Genomic DNA, 20,262 nt, shown 5'->3' with positions numbered 1-20,262 from the left:
AATATGGTCCCCTGAGCCTGCCAGGAGCAATTTCGGAGTGTAGAGCCAGGAGTAACCCCTGAGCACTGCTGGGTGGTGTGACCCAAAACCCAACCCCCCCCCAAAAAAAGAGAAAGGTATTAGAGAAATAAGTTATAGATACGAGCTATTCTACTTCAGATGAAATAAAACATATGAATACATAGAGTAGATAGCATTTGTTCATCTCGTTCTCACACACATGCACACACATACACACAGAGTTTAGGAGAGTTCCCTTTCACTGGTCCCTGGTGGGACCAGGGAAAGTGAAATTTGAGCTCTTCTGATACTTTACTATTACCAACTTAACAAAAGAAACATATTAACATATCAAATTTCAATAACATAGCTTTTGATTCAGTATTTCTACATATACTTGTACATATGTATTATTATGTTAGGTTATTTATTAGTCTTTTATAATGAAAGACTGGAAAAACCCTAAGTTATCTATCAACAAGAAATTTGTTAAAATAAATTATGGCACAAGAATATAATAAAATACAAGCTATTAAAAAGAAGAAATATTGGGGCCGGGAACGTGGCGCAAGAGGTAAGGTGTCTGCCTTGCAAGCACTAGCGTAGGACGGACCGAGGTTCGATCCTCAGGCGTCCCATATGGTCCCACCAAGCCAGGGGGCGATTTTTGAGCGCATAGTCAGGAGTAACCCCTTAGCGTCAAACAGGTGTGGCCCAAAAACCAAAAAAAAAAAAAAAAGAAAAAGAAAAAATATTATATATTGATATAGAAATCAGTTAAGATAATTTGTTAAAAGAGCAAAAGGAGGGCCCAGAGAGATAGCACAGCGGTGTTTGCCTTGCAAGCAGCCGATCCAGAACCAAAGGTGGTTGGTTCGAATCCTGGTGTCCCATATGGTCCCCTGTGCCTGCCAGGAGCTATTTCTGAGCAAACAGCCAGGAGTAACCCCTGAGCACTGCCGGGTGTGACCCAAAAAAAAAAAAAATAAAAGAGCAAAAGGAACAATAGCATGTATGGTATGCTACATTTCATATGAAATATTAAAGTAGTGGGAATAAGGCCAATATATTCATGTGTTTATATTCAGATTCCTTTAAATGTACACATATTATGCTATAAACATATGAATGATATACATGCATATAATATATATAACATGTATATAGCATATGTGTGTGTGTGTATATATATATATATATGTAAAACAACAAAAAGGTTGCCAAGGGTGAAGGCACTATAAGTGAGGTAGATGGGAACAGATTGGAAGTTAGAGAAATTTTTAAAACACCATTTCATTTTTTAAATAATAATCTATTTGCTGTTAATTGAATAGGAAAGAAAGGTATATTTTCAATGATAGTATCACAGGCGTTTGCATAATGGAACTTAAAATTACACACATTAAATATGTTCAATTTTTATTTATTTTTTTGGGGGGGCCACACCCACTTGATGCTCAGGGGTTACTCCTGGCTAAGTGCTCAGAAATTGCCCCTGGCTTGGGGGAACCATATGGGACACCGGGGATCGAACCGCGGTCCTTCCTTGGCTAGAGCTTGCAAGGCAGACACCTTACCTCTAGCGCCACCTCGCCGGCCCCAAATATGTTCAGTTTTTTATTAACAAATTATACTTCAATAAATACTTAAATAATACTTCAATAAATACTTCAATAAAATACTTCTGAAAAAAGAAATGAAAAAAAAATGCTAAAGTTTTTTACTTGTCTCTGAACCCAGGTAGGAAGAAAGTTGTGGGCAGCAATAAACATGAGGAATGAAAGAAGGGGTCTGGGACATGAGAACATTTGTAAACCAAGAGGTTGGATGAGCAAAGACAAAGACAAAGACAAAGACTGTGGAAGTCTGCTTTAATGATTGTGATACTAGTAGAACTGGATCTTATTGGCAAGTTACTGGGAATTACTAAGAATTCGTGGGCACTACTATTTAGGAGGAATAAGCTGAGAGCAGTGAACAAAGACAGAATGCAAAGGCAGGGAGGATAGTTAGGAAATTTTGTAGTAGATCAGTAGGAGTAAAATAGAACTGAAAAAAAGAGATAAGACTCAGTGTCCTAGAAAGCATGTTAGGGCTGAATAGAGAAGGCAGAGGTCAATGCCAACACTGGGTGGCACATGTAACAGTGTGGTCTGGCAAGTTCTGGTTGCCAGGGAATTCCCTGTCAGTCAGTCGCAGGTCCATCTCCCACTCTGAAGAAACATTTCTTCACAGATAAGACCTACAAGCAAAGTGAAGAAATATAGAACTAGAGCCAACTTTCTGGTTGCTTCTTGCAGTGTTTATGTTTATATTTGTATGAGCAACATTTAGCTATAAAACTATCCACTTGTAAGACTGCCATGAAACTTTAGGGAAATAAAAGTATTCAAAGGAACACAATGCCAATTCATAGCTGAATAGAAAAAAAAGGAAACTATATTAATTTCTCTGCTTAATTTAATATACAACCCAAAAACTGTTAAAGAGTGAATTCTGAAGCCATGCCTATGATTATAGCTAAAAAGTCTATGTAAATACTTATCACTTACTTATATATGTTTTTTGCCCAGCTAGGATATTTTTCAAATTTTCTGTCTCAAGCTCACATTTCAATGTCATTATATTTCTAGCTTAAATAGGAGCTGCTACCTAGAAAATACTAGGGTTGAGAATTACTGAAATAACAAGTATAAAGTACAGAGCATAGATCTAATAGCAATAAAATAAAGGGTAAACTGCCGGTTTGAAACAATTTTCACTCTTTTTAAGCTTAAGGTGGCCATCTGCTGACAGTTCTGACATGTCAGACATAGGATTATTGTTTTTAATGGCATTTTATCAGTTGGCTCTAGGTTGCAACCAACAATTTTTTTGCTTAATATATACATATAAATTATAACCATACTTGAAGATTCCTGTAGGCAAAATGAATGCTCATATTAAAATTCTAGTGGGCCAGATCTACTTTTAAAAAGAATAATAAAGACAGAGCTGGAGCAATGATACATTAGGTAGGATGGCACTTGCCTTGCATGCAGCTGACCTAGCTTCAATACCTAGTACCCCAATATGGTTCATTGAACCTGCCAGAAGTGATTCTTGAGCACAGAGCCAAGAGTAAGCCCTGAGCACTGCTGGGTAACACCTCACAGTGCTCAGTGGCTTCTCCTGGCTCAGTCCTTGGGGAAGCTTCCAGAAGTACGCAGGGGTCTATGCAGTGCCAACGCATGAACCAGGCACTCAAGGATGCAAAGCAAGCATGCCAGTTCAATGGGCTAGCTCTCTATAAATGAAAAATCTGTTACGTTTGTTTTGGGGTCACACCTGGCGGTGCTCAGGGCTTGGTCCTTGAGGAGCTCGAAGGAGCAAACTCAGGTTTGCTACAAGCAAAGCAAAAACCTTATCAGGGAATTTTTTTTTTTTTTTTTTTTTTACCAAACTTAAACATTTAGGCCCGAGTTAAAGATGGTGGTTTTCTACCTAGAATTATGCTTATAGGTTTCAATTATATGTCATAACATAATTGCACCTATTCAAAATTCAAAACTGCCATTCAAAATCTCTTTAGTATCAATTATGGTCTATTTACACTGATAAACTAATATTTATTTGCAAAACTAGTAAGCATGTATAGATATCCCTTTTCTCTTATATGTACCTGAAAGAAATGTAAAAGTGACATTAGACACTGTTTCTAAAAATTATTTCAAAGAATTAGATTCTATATCTTAGTTTTCGAGATCACACCCATCTCTGCTCAGAGATCTCTCCTGGTAGTGCTCAGAGCACCACATGCAGTCCCAGGGATCAAACTGGAATTTATTTGTAAAATGCAAAGTATGTTAACTCTGATTATATCTCTGTCCCCTGCTTCTGTTTTAAGTGGGAAAGACCAATGGGATGGCAGTGTTTGGCCTGACAGCATTATGGGCTCATGCTATGCCAAGCATCAGGACCTCATACATGCTCAGGTGTATGCTCTACCACTTATCTTTCCGGCTTCTCAAGGAGTTCAGTTTTAATACCTAATTTTCCATAAGTACAGAAAGTTCCAAGGTAAGAAGAAAATGACTCTTTTCTAGTTACTAGACTAACTCAGTTTTAGAGCAGCTTGTCAGATGGCACAGTCATTTTTGCTGTTCTTATTTTAGCATGGAAAGAACAATTTCTCATAAACCCAGATGAACATTCACTTCAAAACCCATTAATTGTTATTCCCCACAATAGCTATTAAAACTCTGATTACAAAACAAGTATTCAGAACATCTTGAACAAGTATTCAAAAAAAAGGAAAGAGGAAAGTAATTTGGAAGATAACTGCGCACCAACTTCTACAACACTTTAGGGACAGGTCAAGACTTGACAATTAGCAGCAAGAGCCTAGCTGTTACGTAACTTTTTCCTAGGGCTGAGTTACTTCACATGAGCCTCCTCAACTGTTTGACCTTACAGCACTGTGATCTCCTCTGCTTTAAGGAAACAGGAATCCGGTGTTACACCAAAAAGGATTTGCATTTTCTTTTTAACAACAGGTTAGCAAGAAATTCTGTTGTTTCTCAAATCTATCAGTAGCTTTTTCTTGATATTTCTAAATATTTTAAATCCAAATCGATGAGCACAATAAAGACCTATACCAGTGGTAGGCAACCTTTTTTTCAACTGAGCCAAAACTTGCCAAAACCACGGTTGAAATTTATTTTGAGAGCCACACAGGGCGCGCACTGACAGAGGCTAGGAACAGAGTCCTGACTCCTGGAGCGGCCACCTGGCACACAGAAGAGCCACATTAAAAGTGTTAAGAGTCACATGTGGCTCGCAAGCCGCAGGTTGCCGACCACTGGATACCATACTACTCTATACATGCCCAATCTCATCTGATCTCAAAAGCTGAGCAGGGTCGGGCCTGGTTAGTACTTGGATGGGAAAAGCACATACAGGTTTTACAATTCAGAACTGGACTACAATAGGAAAAAGCAGTTTAGTTTTACACATGCTACAATCATGTGTAAAAATTCAAAATTTAAATACCTTTTAGCACTTTTTTTTAGAAATTATTCCCACAAAAGTACAAAGATATATATATAATTCTTCATTGTAATGTTTTACAAACAGCATTGATTTAAAAAAAAATGATAGAATTCAAAGATGCACTAGAAAAGGTTCCAAAGCACAGCATTAGTTTCATAAGTATGATTAAGGGTATATAAAAATCATAAAGTATTATATAAATACTGGCATACCAATCAATTGAGCTTGCAATATGCTACATATTAGATAGTATCCATATTCTACCAGTGGAGGAACTAATAGTTACTTGTCCAAAATTAAGTATCACAGAAAATAAGGAGTAGAAATGGTAGCAAAGGTGCTTTTTACCTTTTGTAGGCATTTAGAAGTCATTTTGGGAGTATAACAAAAGCACAGTTAATAATTATATGTGGGGAAAGGGATTACTAGTAGCAGGTAAAGAGGTGGTTTTCAGTTGTTATTTTGAACAGCTCTTGAATTTTCTGACATGTATCTCTTTAGAAAAACAGTGATTATCTGGATGAGTTTATAGGTTGCTTTAAGATATTTTTCATCTTTTCCCAGTATTAAAAATTGTGGTCAATGTTCTTTAATAAATTTATTAGAGGGGCCGGAGCAGTGGCACAAATGGTGGGGCGTTTGCCTTGCACACGCTAACCTAGGTCAGACAGCAGTTGGATCACTAGCATCCCATGTGGTCCCAAGCCAGAAGCGATTTCTGAGTGCATAGCCAGGAGTAACCCCTTGAGTGTCACTGGGTGTGGCCCAACAAGCCAAAAAAAAATTATTAGAGAATAAGTTAAGAGAAAATTGGCCATACTTCCCAGGTGGAAAGTGGCATTCTCAGAAAAAAGGGGAGAGGAGTAAGAGTCAGAGTCTCCTTTCTGTATGAACTATAGCAGCCCTGTGCCCTCCAACAGAAACGGCTTGGCTCTGCAACTTAATTTTATTAAATTTCCAAGGCACCAAATTTGTTTCAAATCTGTAAATCTTGGACTACCTGGCATACTGATAGTAGTTTCAGCCCTGTAGTGTCATAGAAAATCTGATGGGAAAGTGACACAGTAATCTAACAACCTCAGTGGCCTAAAGAGTAACACAGAAGGCTCAAATAGCTCCAATCATAGCCCAGAAATCCTTAGACACTGACTTTAGTAACAACGTGGAGGGAGATAACAATCATTTCAAATTGACCTGTGTTGATCTGTTTTTATAATTCTAGTTGCCTTTGTATTGTAACAAGCAATATGAGGTAAATTTGTGAATACAATGAAGGCAGGCTATGTTGGTGGGTGGAAAATTGGAGACACTGGTGAAGAAGGACACACTAATGGTGGGATTGGTGTTTGAATATTTAATGCCTGAAACAACTGTATTATGAACAACTTGGCCTAACTTGATCTATGAAGTGAGAAAAAGGTCAGATAGACAAGGTATGCATGCAGATTCTCAGACTATCACTGCTCATAAGTTATTAAAGAGAATTACATAATTTTTACACCCCCTTGTGTTAGGATGCCTTTTGGTGAAATAACATCTAGCTGCTTCTTTACAAATTTAAAATCATACAGAAGGCAAGGAAAAGCAGCCTCCTCAGGTTCAATCCCCAACATCACATATGGTCTCTAATGCCCCATCAAAATGATATCTGTGTCCAGAGTCGGGGATAAGCCTTGACTCCTGGCTATGCATTCAGAAATCGCTCCTGGCTTGGGACCATATGGGACGCTGGGGATTGAATCGCGGTCCGACCTAGGTTAGAGCGTGCGAGGTAAACGCCCTACTGCTTGTGCCACTGCTCCCTGCGTATAGTCAGGTGGAGCCCCCTCAAGAAAAACAAGGAGCTGGTAGAATACAGCCAGTGGGCACTTTCAGGTGGTTTATGGGGGTTCAATCTTTGATTTCCCAAATGGTCCCCAAGCACTACTAGGAGTGATACCTGATTAAAAAGCCAAGTGCAAGCCCTAACCACTGCCAGGTGTGGTCTAAAAGCCAAAAACAAAATGGAAAAAAAAAAAAAAAAACAACAGGTCAGATAGGACAGTGGATAATAAGTTTGCCTTGCATGCATCACATCCAGGTTTAATCCTTGGCATCACAATATAATCCCCTAAACACTTAAAAATGAACCCAAAGCACAGAGCCAGGAATAAGCCCTGAGTACTGTCATGTGTGGCCCCAAACTCAAAGCTAAAATAAAACTCAAGTTTTGAATCAATAAAATGTTTATATTAAGACATATAAAAAGTAAGTGAAAAAACCCAATGGTTTGATTCCTTTAATAAAGGTTTCTTGTGAAATTCTAGAACAGTGTAAATAAATTTATTGGTTTTTGGATCACACCTGGCAGCGCTCAAGGGTTACTCCTGGCTCCAGAAATCGCTCCTGGCAGACTCGGGGGACCATATGGAATGCCGGGATTCAAACCAATGACCTTTTGCATGAAAGGCAAACGCTTTACCTCCATGCTGTCTCTCCGGCCCCAGTGTAAATAAATTTATAAATGCCAAAATAAATCAAACCAAAATAAATTTATAAATTATAAAAGAAAAATAAACAGCATCCAGGTCCCTTGTTTTTCTTGAGATTTGAAGTTTAGAGTATAAGTGTTAATAAAAGCTGAAACTATCTATACCTTACTTTGCAAAATGTTATTGGTTACAATAACATTACTTAGTAATTGAACTGCATCAGCAGTCCCTCTGCTGGGGTCACTTACAAGGAAACAATATGCCTAAATCCGTTTGCATTAGTTACCAAAAAAAAAAAAATCAAAGCAAACCCTATGCCTAAAAATGTTATGTCTAAATTACACTGGATGAGTTCATCAAAAGACAGTTTAAACAGAAATAACAGCAGACAATATTTATACAGTATTTATACCTCCTATCTGATGACCTGCTAATTTTCTTTTACTCTACAGTTTACTGACAATGGTCATTTAATATTCCAAGTGCTTTATATCAATTATCACACTTCATCCTTGGAACAAACAGTCCTATTAAGTGTATATTATCTTCTTTTATAGAAGAGCATTCTCACCTCTTATTCATAACAAAAATATTCCATCTCATTACTAGAAAATCAAAGACTGTTCCATGACAATACTGTCACACTGTGCACAGGTATAGTAGAAGCCATTACTTCAAGCTTTATTTTTGAGACAGGAATGCAACTCAGATGTAGAACTCTTTTTTTTTTTTTTTTTTTTTTTTTTGGTTTTTGGGTCACACCCGGCTGTGCTCAGGGGTTACTCCTGGCTCTCTGCTCAGAAATAGCTCCTGGCAGGCACGGGGGACCATATGGGACACCGGGATTCGAACCAACCACCTTTGGTCCTGGATCGGCTGCTTGCAAGGCAAACACCACTGTGCTATCTCTCCGGGCCCAGATGTAGAACTCTTGACTTGCATTTTGCCAGACTTCAGGTTTTACCCCCAGTACCACAAACAAAAAAGGACAAACTCATGGACTATGCTGGGATAAAAATGTTAAACCAGTAAGTTCCATGAAATGGAATATATAAGCACATCCTTCTCTCCAATAACCCTTTTCATCCTCTCTCTGGCTTTGATCCTATCACTGAATCTACCCAATATTCCCATACTGCACAGAAGTGTTTTTAAAAAGGCACTGGATAGTTTAAGAGGCTGCATGCATTCTTTGCACATGGGGATTCTGGGTTTGATCCTTGGTACCACATGTCTCTGAATACCATCACATGTAACCCTTAAATACAAAAGAAGCAAACAAAACGTGTTTCTAAAAAGATTTCCTATTGGGGCCAGCGAGATAGCATGGAGGTAAGGCATTTGCCTTTCATGCAGGTCGTCATTGGTTCGAATCCCGCCATCCCATGTGGTCCCCCGAGCCTGCCAGGAGCGATTTCTGAGCGTAGAGCCAGGAGTAACCCCTGAGTGCTGCTGGTGTGACCCAAACACCAAAAACAAAAACAAAAACAACAACAAAAAAAGATTTCCTATTGGGGTATGAACACCATTTAACACTCTTTCTTTTTTCTTTTTTCTTTTTTGTGGCTTTTTGGGTCACACCCGGCAGTGCTCAGGAGTTACTCCTGGCTCCATGCTCAGAAATTGCTCCTGGCAGGCATGGGGGACGCCGGGATTCGAACTGATGACCTTCTGCATGAAAGGCAAACGCCCTACCTCCATGCTATCTCTCCGGCCCCATTTAACACTCTTTCAATTAGTACATACAAAATACAAACTGTGAACATAGTCTAAATTTTAACAGTGGCATCTAAACTGTTTTGGGAAAGGAAATGATGTGACCAATAACTAGCTAGGTAACAGTAAATTACTAACTTCCATGACCTCCATTATTTTCATCTGCAAAGTAATAGCTTTACTTTTAGCTTCTATTGTTCCGTATTTATAACAATGCCTTTCTTCCTCTGTCTGAGGCAAAGCAGTTCCTCAAATTAACCAATGTGTCCTTTCACTGGTTGCAAATAATGAGCTTCTCTTACAAGAGCTCCCAATCCAATCTGATAGGCAGACACACATACAAAGACTACATGAGGGCAGAGTATTTTCCTAGGCACCTCAAATTTGTAAGAGGACCTAATTGGTACAGATACCAGACGCGGGTACTCCAAAAGCTTTTCAAAGTAATAGAGACATGGAAGCCATCCATCCACTTCTTTTCCAGTCATTACTCTTATCCAAGCCCACTTCACCTTTTTCTTGGAATAATTCTCCTTTGCCTCCTTCCTTTACAATTGCTTTTCTAAAATTCATTATACATAGCAAATCACAATCATCCAAAAGATGTACTGAGCCACTGATTTTTCTGCTTAAAATCCTCAATCATTCCCAAGTGCCAGCAGAAAACTGTCTCATTTTTCCATGGCCAACAGGACTCATAATTAGCTCCCAACTGATCTTTTGCATCACATCCCTCTTGGCCCACCTGGATGCAACTCCAAAGACTTTCCAATCTTCCCTAAAGGGCTCAGTGCTTGTTTTCATCTGCAATGCTTCTTGGTCTCTTCACACAATTACCTGCTTCACATCTCACTTGAAATATCACTTATCACGCTATTTTAAGCTAACTATAGTAGCCCTTTCCCATTGTTTTGATCAATCTAGTTTAACCATAACTAAAGATTTTATATTCATTTGCAGAAATTATATTCACTTATTTTGTTATATAATACCACTTCCCTTTTCGAGCAGAAACCATACACACAGCTGTATAATTTACTGTGAAAGCAACACCTTGTTCAGTGCCTAGAAATGATGTGCATATTAACTTATCACACTTACCATTCACTTTTGCTTGATTTTAACTATAGAGACTACTGGCTTTAGAAAGCTTTCTAAATAGATTTAGCTTTATTTGACCTAGGAAGATATATAAACAACTATTAAGTATGATATTCAATGCTGAGAAGAACATAAAGGTAAGTATTTTTCATTTATGAGAACTCTAGAGATGTTTTTCCCCTTTTAGTATTTAAATCAGAAGAAACAAGTGGTACTATGTATCTTATGTTAGTCTCTTTCATGAACACTGGATCATGGAAGAGACAAAGGAGACAGAGACCATGGCTCATTTTTCAAGATAGACCAATGCAGCAACAAGAATACCTTGCAGTTTTCCCCCACTTCTCACTTGTACATTTATCTTTCCTAGCGCAATATGCTTTCGCCCCATTTCTTCACTTTTTATTTCTGATTCCTCATTATGGTAAACTGCATTGAGTAAATTTCTAGAATATGCCATATAATTAAATTATTTCTGGAATATGCCATATAAATAAAGTCTACAGCAGCAACATGCATAAAATAATATGGCTGAAAGCTGAAAGACCTAAGGGTCCAAGCAAGAGGAGGGGCAAAGCTGAGGTGGGTCATTAAAAATAAATGCAGGGCCGGAGTGATAGCACAGCAGTAGGGAGCTTGCCTTGCACAAGGACAACCTGAGTTCGATTCCCAGGTGGCCCCCTGAGCCTCCCAGGAGCAACTTCTGAACTCAGAGCCAGGAGTAATCCCTGAGTGCTGCCAGGTATGGCCCAAAAACAAAACAAAAACAAAAAAGGAAAATAAAAAAGAAAAGAATAAATGCAGAGACACCAGGAAGGGTATGGAATGCAGATAAAGGGAAAAGAATCAGAGGAAGGTGGAGGAGACAAATCAACTCTTAACATTAGTCTACTTAATTAACATTGCTATTTGCTTATAATAATAAAATATGTTATATTATATATTATATATTAAAATATTATACAGGAGTGTAAATCATTTATAACTATCGCATCTAATCCTCAAAAGAGCAATGTTTAGAACATCAACAACATAAATTCCATGTAAATAATAAAATGGGGGAACTTTACTTATTTTACATTTTTCAAGTAACAGTAATGATTGTTTTTAAACACAAATTTTATTAACACAAAATAAATACTTTAGTGATTCTTTTCCCTTAGAAATCTCTAGCTTTTGGGGCCAGAGAAATAGCATGGAGGTAACGCGTTTGCCTTTCATGCAGGAGGTCATTGGTTCGAATCCCAGTGCACCATATGGTCCCCCCCGTGCCTGCCAGGAGCAATTTCTGAGCCTGGAGCCAAGAATAACCCCTGAGCACTGCCGGGTGTTGACCCTAAAACCACAAAAAAAAAAAAAAAAAAAAAAGAGAGAGAGAGATAAATCTCTAGCTTTGGGGGAAAGAGAGATGGTACAACAGGTAGGACATGCTTGCTTTGAATGAAAGTGGCAGGAGTTTGATTCCTGACATCCCATATTGCCTCCTGAGCCTACCAGGAGTGATTCCTGAATGCTGCACTAGGAGCAATATTGCCAGGTGTGGCCCCAAATCAAAAACAAACAAATTTCGTTAGAATTCTAAAAAGATAGAATGGCTCCTAACTTTCACAATTTAGCCACTATGTCATCTTTGAGCTCAATCAACATTTTGGGGCCTTTGCACAGTGGTTACTCAACTGGAACACCAGTACTGCCAAATCTAAATATCATTATCCTTCAAGAACTGGATTAGAAGTAACTGAAGGGTGCTATTTATAGTTGCCAGAATCTGGGAACCGGAAAGATAGCACAGAGAGGTAGGGCATTTGCCTTGCATGCAGAAGGATGGTGGTTCAAATCCCGGCATTCCATATCATCTTCTGAGCCTGCTTGGAGCGATTTCTGAGCGTAGAGCCAGGAGTAACCCCCCACCCCCAAAAGACAACAATTGCCAAAATCTGGAAACAACCCAGGAGCAGGACAACAGATGAATGGCTAAAGAAACTATGGTACAGCTACACAATGAAGTACTATGCAGCTGTTAGGAAAAAAAGAAGTCATAAAATTTGCCTATACATAGATGGACATGGAGTCTATTATGCAGAAGAAATAATTCTGTGACAGATATACAGAATAATCTCACTCATATGTGGGATTATAAGAAAAATAAAAGACAATATAGCGATAATATCCAGAGACAATAGAAATAATGGCTGGAAGGACCAACCCATGATATGAAACTTACCACAACTAACCTGATGATAGTGAGAGAGGAAAAAAAACGCCTGTCTCGAAGTCAGGCAGGGGTTGGGGAGGAGGAAAATAGGGGCCATGGTGGCTGAAAAGTTACTCTGGTGAAGAGTGGTGCCCATTTGATGACTGAAACCTAACTAGGAACATTTTTGTAACTACGGTGCTTAAATAAAAAAAAAATTGATAACTGAAACCCAACGACAAACATGTTTGTAATCATGATGCTTAAAAAGATATGATAAAATAAATAAAAATAAACGATCAGTTTTTGAGAAATAAAAATAAAAATGTATATGTGAAAAAAAGAAATTGTTCTAAAAAATATTTTTTTAAAGGAGTAACTGCAGGCAGGCTTCTTAAGAGAATGGAGAGCAAGCTTCTCCAGTTCTCAAAAGCTTAGATCCCTGAGCTAATAGCTGCCACCCTGCAAGATAATCATCCACAGTGTTTTCCCACCAGCCTGTAACCTCGGAGGGGGGAAAAGATCTGGCAAATTGTTTCCGGGCTGTAATCCCAGGTTTAGCCCAAACAAGATTCCTTGAATGAAGGACAGTTAAGATCCAACACCACTCCTTGCACCCCACCCTACACACCTACAAAGAAAGCTCCCCTGCCTTTACCTCCGCTCCACTAATGATCCGCACAAAATCGAGCCTATAGATGACTCTGGTGGCCACTGCTCGCCCGTTCCCGTAGGAAAAGTTTTGTTCTGCTTTGCAGTTTCAAACGTGGTTCCCTCCAAGGGCACCCCGCAGTTTCAGACCCCGCCCCGAAACTTTCTTGAAACACACTCAGCGATCCTGGGCTGGACTCTTTGCAATCACCACGATCCACACTCTTACCCTCGACTCCTTCGATCTCCCTGGAGAGGCTCCCCAAAAGCATCCTTCCCCGGATGCTGATCTCTCCAGCCCTAGGCCAACGAGCCTTGGGGGTGGGGTGGGGGAGAACCCCATCAATCCCTAGACCAGCACCTTTTTCGAAATAACCCCTGCAGCGTCTCCCCAACAGTTACCAGAATCTCATAGAGACCTTTGTGATCCAGCCCCTCACCCCAATCCCCGGGTCGCAGAGACCAGCCCCAGAGGAGTCGCGTCTGCATCTGGATGGCTCTGATGACCCCCTTCTCCATCCATCAACCCGAACCCCAAAAGCCCCCTACTGGGGTCCCAGCCCTGCAGGTTCCTGGTCGGAACCAGCCCCAGAGGAGTCGCGTTTGGATTGCTCTGATGACCCCCTTCTCCATCCATCAACCCGAACCCCAAAAGCCCCCTACGGGGGTCCCAGCCCTCCAGGTTCGTGGTCGGAACCAGCCCCAGAGGAGTTGCATCTGGATGACTCTAAGTGACCCCCCTTCTCCATCCATCAACCCGAACCCCAAAAGCCCCCTACGGGCGTCCCAGCCCTGCAGGTTCCTAGTCGGAACCAGCCCCAGAGGAGTCGCCTCTGGATCGCTCTGAGTGACCCCCCTTCTCCATCCATCAACCCGAACCCCAAAAGCCCCCTACTGGGGTCCCAGCCCCAGAGGAGTCGCGTCTGGATGGCTCCCCATCTCCACCAATCACCCCGAATCCCCAAAAGCCCCGCAACCGGACATCCAAGCCCTCCTCCATGGTGGGGTGGAAGGGTTGGCTGGGACTCCGGGGAGAGACACCCCAACATACTCCCTTTTCTCCGCTCCTCGCTCGCGCTCACTCCAGGGCCCGGCCCAGATAGAACCCCTCTCCTCCCAACACAGGGGGCTCCCCGAAACGATCTCCTCCATTTCGAGGCTCCGGGAAGAGCCCTTCCCAGACAGATCCCCTTCCCCACTCGCAGGGGGGGAGTGGGCTCCCCCAAAGTGTCTCGGGGCTCCGAGGAGAGGCCTAGCCCGGATCCCAGGCTGTGCGGAGCTAAACGGGGCCCGCGAAAGCCCGGGGAGGGGGGGCGCGAGGCCGGGCCAGACACTCCTGGAAGTGTCCGGGGGTCCCCGAGGCGCGTCGGGGGGCGCCTGGGCGGGCGGGCCTTGGCGGGGGACCGCTCACCGTCCGTCACGGCTCCCATGGCGCGCGCGGCCCAGGCGGCGGCGGAGGTCAAACTCCCACAATGCAGCCGGGTAAACAGCCATGGAGGCGGAGGCGGCGGCGGCGACGCCTAGGGCCGCCCGCGCCGCCGCCTGAGCCGCACGCGCGCGCTCCAGCTCCCCCCGCCGAGGGGGCCGCAGGGTGGGTGTGGGGGCGCGGGGGGCGAGGCCGGCGGGCTCCCCCCTCGCCACCCTCGACCCGGCCCACGCCTGTCGCCAGGTGAGCTCGCCTTGCCGCCCCACTGACTGACAGACTGACTGACAGCGACCGACTGACAGGCCGGCCGGCCGACTGACTTCCGGGCCCTGGCGCCTCCGGCCTCCACCGGTTCCGTGTGACTGTGAGGAGTCGAGGGGTAACTGAGCGGGGTGTAGGTAGGGAGACAGGTAAGTAGGTGGATGGGGGGGGGATCCTGGGGACCCCAATCTCGGGACTAGAGGGTCTGGGGACGCCCCCCCCCCTGTGCTGTGGGTCGTCCCCTCACGCCCGGCATGGCCCCAGGTTCCTGCCTGGTGGTTGGTTGGATCCCCCTCTTTCAACTCCCAGGCTCTGGGAGACTGTGTGTGTGTGGGGGGGGGGGGGGATTAAAGGGCTGAGGGAAAACTTGGCGACCTCCGAGGAGTTAAGTTAGTTCGTTCGCAGCGAATGGGGAGCCCCCCCTCCCTGTGCCCCGCAGAACATGCTGCCTCCAAGGTGCCAGGAGTGTCCTCGCTTAGCTGGATGGGTGTATTCATTTCTGGGTGTGTTTTTTTTTTTTTTGGTTTTAACAGAAATTGTCTCTGGGACTGACTGGCTGACTGAGGACTGACAGACTGGCTGGCTGACTGACTGACTGACTGGCTGGCTGGCTGGCTGAGGACTGAAAGGGTGACTGACTGAATGGCTGGCTGGCTGGCTGACTGAGGACTGACAGACTGGCTGGCTGACTGAGTTTGACTGACTGGCTGGCTGACTGGAGACTGACTGGCTGCCTGACTGACTGACGACTGGCTGACTGATGATTGACTGGCTTACTGACTGACTGTCGACTGACTGGCTGGCTGGCTGACTGGAGACTGATTCGCTGGCTGCCTGACTGACGACTGACTGAAGACTGGCTGACTGATGATTGACTGGCTTACTGACTGAGAACTGACTGATGACTGACTGGAGACTGACTGATGACTGATTGACTGGCTGGCTGGATGACTGACTAGTTGGATGACTGATTGAGGACTGTTTGGCTGGCTGACTGAGGACTGACTGGCTGGCTGATTGACTGACTGACTGACTGACTGACTGACGAATGACTGACTCACACTGACTGACTGAAAGGGAAGTTGAAAGTGAAGGGGGCTGGGGGATTTCTAGGAGAAAAGTCATCTCCTCCACGCATATTTCAGGAGCACCCGGCAAATCCTACTGGCATCCCTTTCCCCCAAGTCACTTGGATTTATTCAACTTTGAGGAGTTTCTCGCAAATGGCCACATTCACCCAAAGGCAGAGGAAGCAGGTTCGTTCCTTGGCTCTCCAGCTGGAAGGTCAGCCTGTTGGAATTTGCAGACCCGGCTTTGATGGTTGATGATTGCAAGCACAAAATGGTTGGCCACTTTTCTTGGTGCTCTCCGTACTCCCCTCCAAATAGTCTGCCTCTTCAGAGCTGCCATGGATCTATTCTGTGCGTTGGGTTCAGTTGTTTTCAGTTTCCATACGAAGGTTGGTTTTTATTCGCAGGATTTTCTCTCAAAGTTTGCCCAAGAGGAAGAGTTTGTAAAAACAAATATATGGTAGAGTGGGGTGTTTCACTTCTCTGGGGGAAAAAAAAGTATGTAGAAATGCTTTCATTCACCTGAGGCTGACTGCTCAGTTAGTGCTCTTTAAGAGTGCTCACAAGACTTAGTGCCTTTGACTTTGGGCACACAAGTTTGGGAGGACTGTGGGTGATCCCCGACCCTTGGATGCCAAACCTCCTCTTGCTTTGGAATGATACTACCCCCAAACAAGTGCCTGTGAATGGAAGTTCAGACTGCTCATTTTTCTTAGCTATTGAGGGAAAAGAAGACATGCTAACACAAGAATTATTTTAGGTGGCCCGAGAGATAGTACATCGAGTAGAGCACTTGACCATGTTAAAAAACAAGTTTTTTTTTAATCTTTTTCAGATTTTTGGGCTACCCCTGCAAATGTCTAGGGTTTACTCCTGGCTCTGTGTCTCCTGGGACCATATGGGGTCTCAAGGTCAGCGGCAAACATTCTGACACTGTTATAGCAATCAATCCCACTACACAAGCTCTCTTACCCATTTTTGATTTTGAAGCCATAACTGGCAATATTCAGGGCTTACTTCTGGCTCTGAGCTCAGGGGAGGGATCATTTGTAGCCAGTTTAGGGGGATCAGAAATACAAGGCATGATGGAAGGGGGTTGTCTAACCAGGTATGGGCATGCAAAACAAGTTCCTTATCCTTGTGCTATCGCTCTTCCCCTAGGAATTGTTTAAAATTCACGTACTACAAACTACACTGCCAGAGTCATTTGTCTATGCCAGGTGTCATTTTGGTAGGGGTAATTATTGTTTAGAAGGTAATTATCAGGAGGTGAACTTTCCTTTTACTTCCTTTTATTTTCATTTGGGTTTGGGGTGGGCCACTCTAGATGTGCTCAGAATCATTCCTAGCAGGAGTAGGTTAGGGGTGAGGATGGGGAGAATCCTCTGAGGTACACCTCATGGAACCTCGGTTGCCTGCATGCAAGACAAGCTTCTTAATACCGAATTGCTCCTCTTAAGTTCTATGATACTTTGCCTTGTCACAATACTGATTTTAAAACAGCAGTGATTTAAGAGAAGCTTGAAGTGCCAGGGACAGTATGACTGCTAAATCTTTTTATTTGCTGCTTTGATTTATACTGTTGTTTGGAGGGGGCACACCCTAGGTTACTCAGCAGTTGCTCTCTTCCTAGTGCTCTGGGTGGCACCTGGAGTACTGAGGACAATGCAGTGCTGGGGGTTGAAACATGTTTCCTGCCTGTAAAGCATGTGTTCTACTTTATTGTGTTATTTCTCTGGTCCTGTTACTTCTTTTCTACAGGGAGGAGGCACACCTGGCTGTGCTCAGGACTGACTACTGCCTCTGCACTTAGAGATCACTACTGGCAGGCACTAGGGACCACATAGAGTGCAGAGGCATTGAACACACATAGGCTTCGTGCAGGAAATACCTTATCATCTTACTATCTTTCCAGGTCCTGTTAAATTTTTATGAGATATTCCATCAGTTGCTTAAAGCATTGTAACATATAATTTTGTTGGATTGTAGTGGACATTTTCAAAAAATAATAAGAGCAAGAGAAATTGGAAAGACTTGAAAGTTGAGGTATGCCTGTAAGTGACTATTCCTGAAAGTTTTTTTATTGAAGTGCTGGAAACAAAAATTTGAGCCTTTATGACCTTTAAAGAAATCTGCTTTGTGAGCCATGTAAATTAGTTCACAACTGCATTGACACAGATCTATGTGCTAAAAATTATTTTACCTTATATTTTGTATCATGTACATTAAAATACTTTAGTTCATTTTTGAATTGTTCTTTGCATATAATCAGTTATAGTAGCATATCTATGAACGTTACAGTTGAAGGACTCAAGTTCTCTGCTTTAGTAGCATTTCTTTTTCAGGAAATTTTCTGAGCAGAAAGAAGTAACACATTTTAAGCTCTGATCATATTTCTTATTTAAGTTATAACAAAGCTGATCAGAACTTTAAACATACCAGTGATTATAGATTTGTAACTTTTTCATTATAGTCTTAGTTTCTTTGAGTGTATGGGTTGAGTTTAATTAAGGAAGTTTATTATTATTTTTGTGAAACTGTGAAGGATCATGATAGTTCTAACTATATGGTTTTTACCCTGGACTAGTAAATTGATGTGGGTCTTCTATAATATGTTTATTAGAGTTTGTGGACCCTAATGGATTTATAAACCAGCTTCCAGAGATTCCAGAAACCTACTGTGACCCAAACATTTTGGGTATTTTTCTGAGAAGATTGTCTTTAGTTTTATAAATAAAATTTAGGATCTCGGGGCCAGAGAGATAGCATGGAGGTAGGGCATTTGCCTTGCATGCAGAAGGACAGTGGTTAGAACCCCAGCATCCCATATGGACCCTTGAGCCTGCCAGGAGTGGTTTCTGAACATAGAGCGAGGAATAGCCCCTGAGCATTGCCAGGCGTAACCCAAAAAAAACAAAACAAAGCAATCAAACAAAAAAATTTAGAATCTCCCCCATAGTCTGAGGTGTGTGTGTGTGTGTGTGTGTGTGTGTGTTTGCGTGTTTGCATGTTTTCTTGTTTCATTTTTGGACCAAACCCAGTGACGCTCAGGGATTACTCTTGGCTATCCACTCAGAAACTGCTCCTGGCTTGGGGGTCCATATGGGACACCTGAGTATCAAACCAAGGTCTATCCTAGGTTAGTGCATGCAAGCATCTTTACCACTTGCGCCACTGCTCCAGCCTCAGATGTGTGTTTTCTTAATAAAATAAAATAAAATAGAAACTAAGATGACTCTTAAGGGAAACCTATAACAAAAAGTAGATATTTGTAAATATCTCCAGATTTTCCATTTAGAGTTGTCTTTAGCCAAGTCATGTGGGCTTAGAGGTGTAAAGCACTTCAATTTTATTACCACAGCAGTGTTTTCTGTTAAGTTTTTTTGTTGTTGTTTTTTTGGCTTTTGGTTTTTGAGCCACACCTAGTGCTCGCTCGGGTTACTCCTGGCTCTGCACTCAGAAATCACTCCTAGCAGGCTCAGAGGACCATATGGGATACCAGGGATTGAACCCAGGTATGTCCCGGGTCAACAATGTGCAAGGCAAATGCCCTACCCATGTGCTATCTTTCTGGCTCCATCTCAGGTTATAAAACATGCACACACATGAAAGGCTGTGCAGGCTAGAACTGGATGCATTGTTGTTTTTTATAAGTTATATCTGAAATTTTACATCGGAATGAAGATCAATAAGCAGATACTTTAGTTTGACAACCAATCCTTGGAGTAAATGGTTCATTTGGCCCAACTCTTTTACTGTTTCCCAGAAAATCCACAATCTGATTAGGAGGTAACCATTCTAAGAAAGTGTATATCTTGACAACACAGCACAATATAGGGGAAAATATAATTTCCAAGTCAAAACAGACTAAAGCTTTTGTCCAGTCTAGCTACTTAACCCACCTCTTGCAAATACTTACTTAGGACTGACCTTTCCTCTAGAGATGTTTGAACAACTCCTTTTTGGGACCATCACACACAAGCCATGTATTTCATGATAAGAAGTTATAACTATATTGGGGCTGGAGTGATAGCACACCGGTAAGGCGTTTGCCTTGCATGTGGCTGACTCTGGATGGACCTTGGTTCAATCCCTGGTGCCCCATATGGTCCTGCAAGCCAGGAGCGATTTCTTTCTTTTTTTTTTTTTTTTTTTTTTGGTTTTTGGGCCACACCTGTTTGACGCTCAGGGATTACTCCTGATTATGCACTCAGAAATTGCTCCTGGCTTGGGGGGACCATATGAGACACCGGAGGATCGAACCACAGTCCGTCCTATGGTAGCGCTTGCAAGGCAGACACCTTACCTCTAGCGCCACCTCTCTGACCCCAAAGTTCAAGA

At 42.4% G+C, this 20,262-nt stretch overlaps 1 protein-coding gene across 1 annotated transcript in view; it reads right to left on the bottom strand.

Annotated features, from left to right (window-relative positions):
• The window catches only part of THOC7 (THO complex subunit 7), a 34,000-nt gene extending 19,291 nt beyond the window's left edge, over positions 1–14,709 (bottom strand). Inside the window, exon 1 of the mRNA XM_049777120.1 lies at positions 14,576–14,709. Within this exon, the coding sequence (XP_049633077.1) occupies positions 14,576–14,594 (19 nt within the window). The 5' untranslated portion in view covers positions 14,595–14,709. The remainder of the gene's footprint in view (positions 1–14,575) is intronic.
• Positions 14,710–20,262: the final 5,553 nt, after the last annotated feature.

The sequence above is a fragment of the Suncus etruscus genome, chromosome 7 (assembly GCF_024139225.1).
Source record: "Suncus etruscus isolate mSunEtr1 chromosome 7, mSunEtr1.pri.cur, whole genome shotgun sequence".
NCBI classification, from domain to species: Eukaryota; Metazoa; Chordata; class Mammalia; order Eulipotyphla; family Soricidae; genus Suncus; species Suncus etruscus.
The sequence above is the reverse complement of the archived record's forward strand: the minus strand, read 5'-3'. Positions and strand labels throughout refer to the sequence as shown.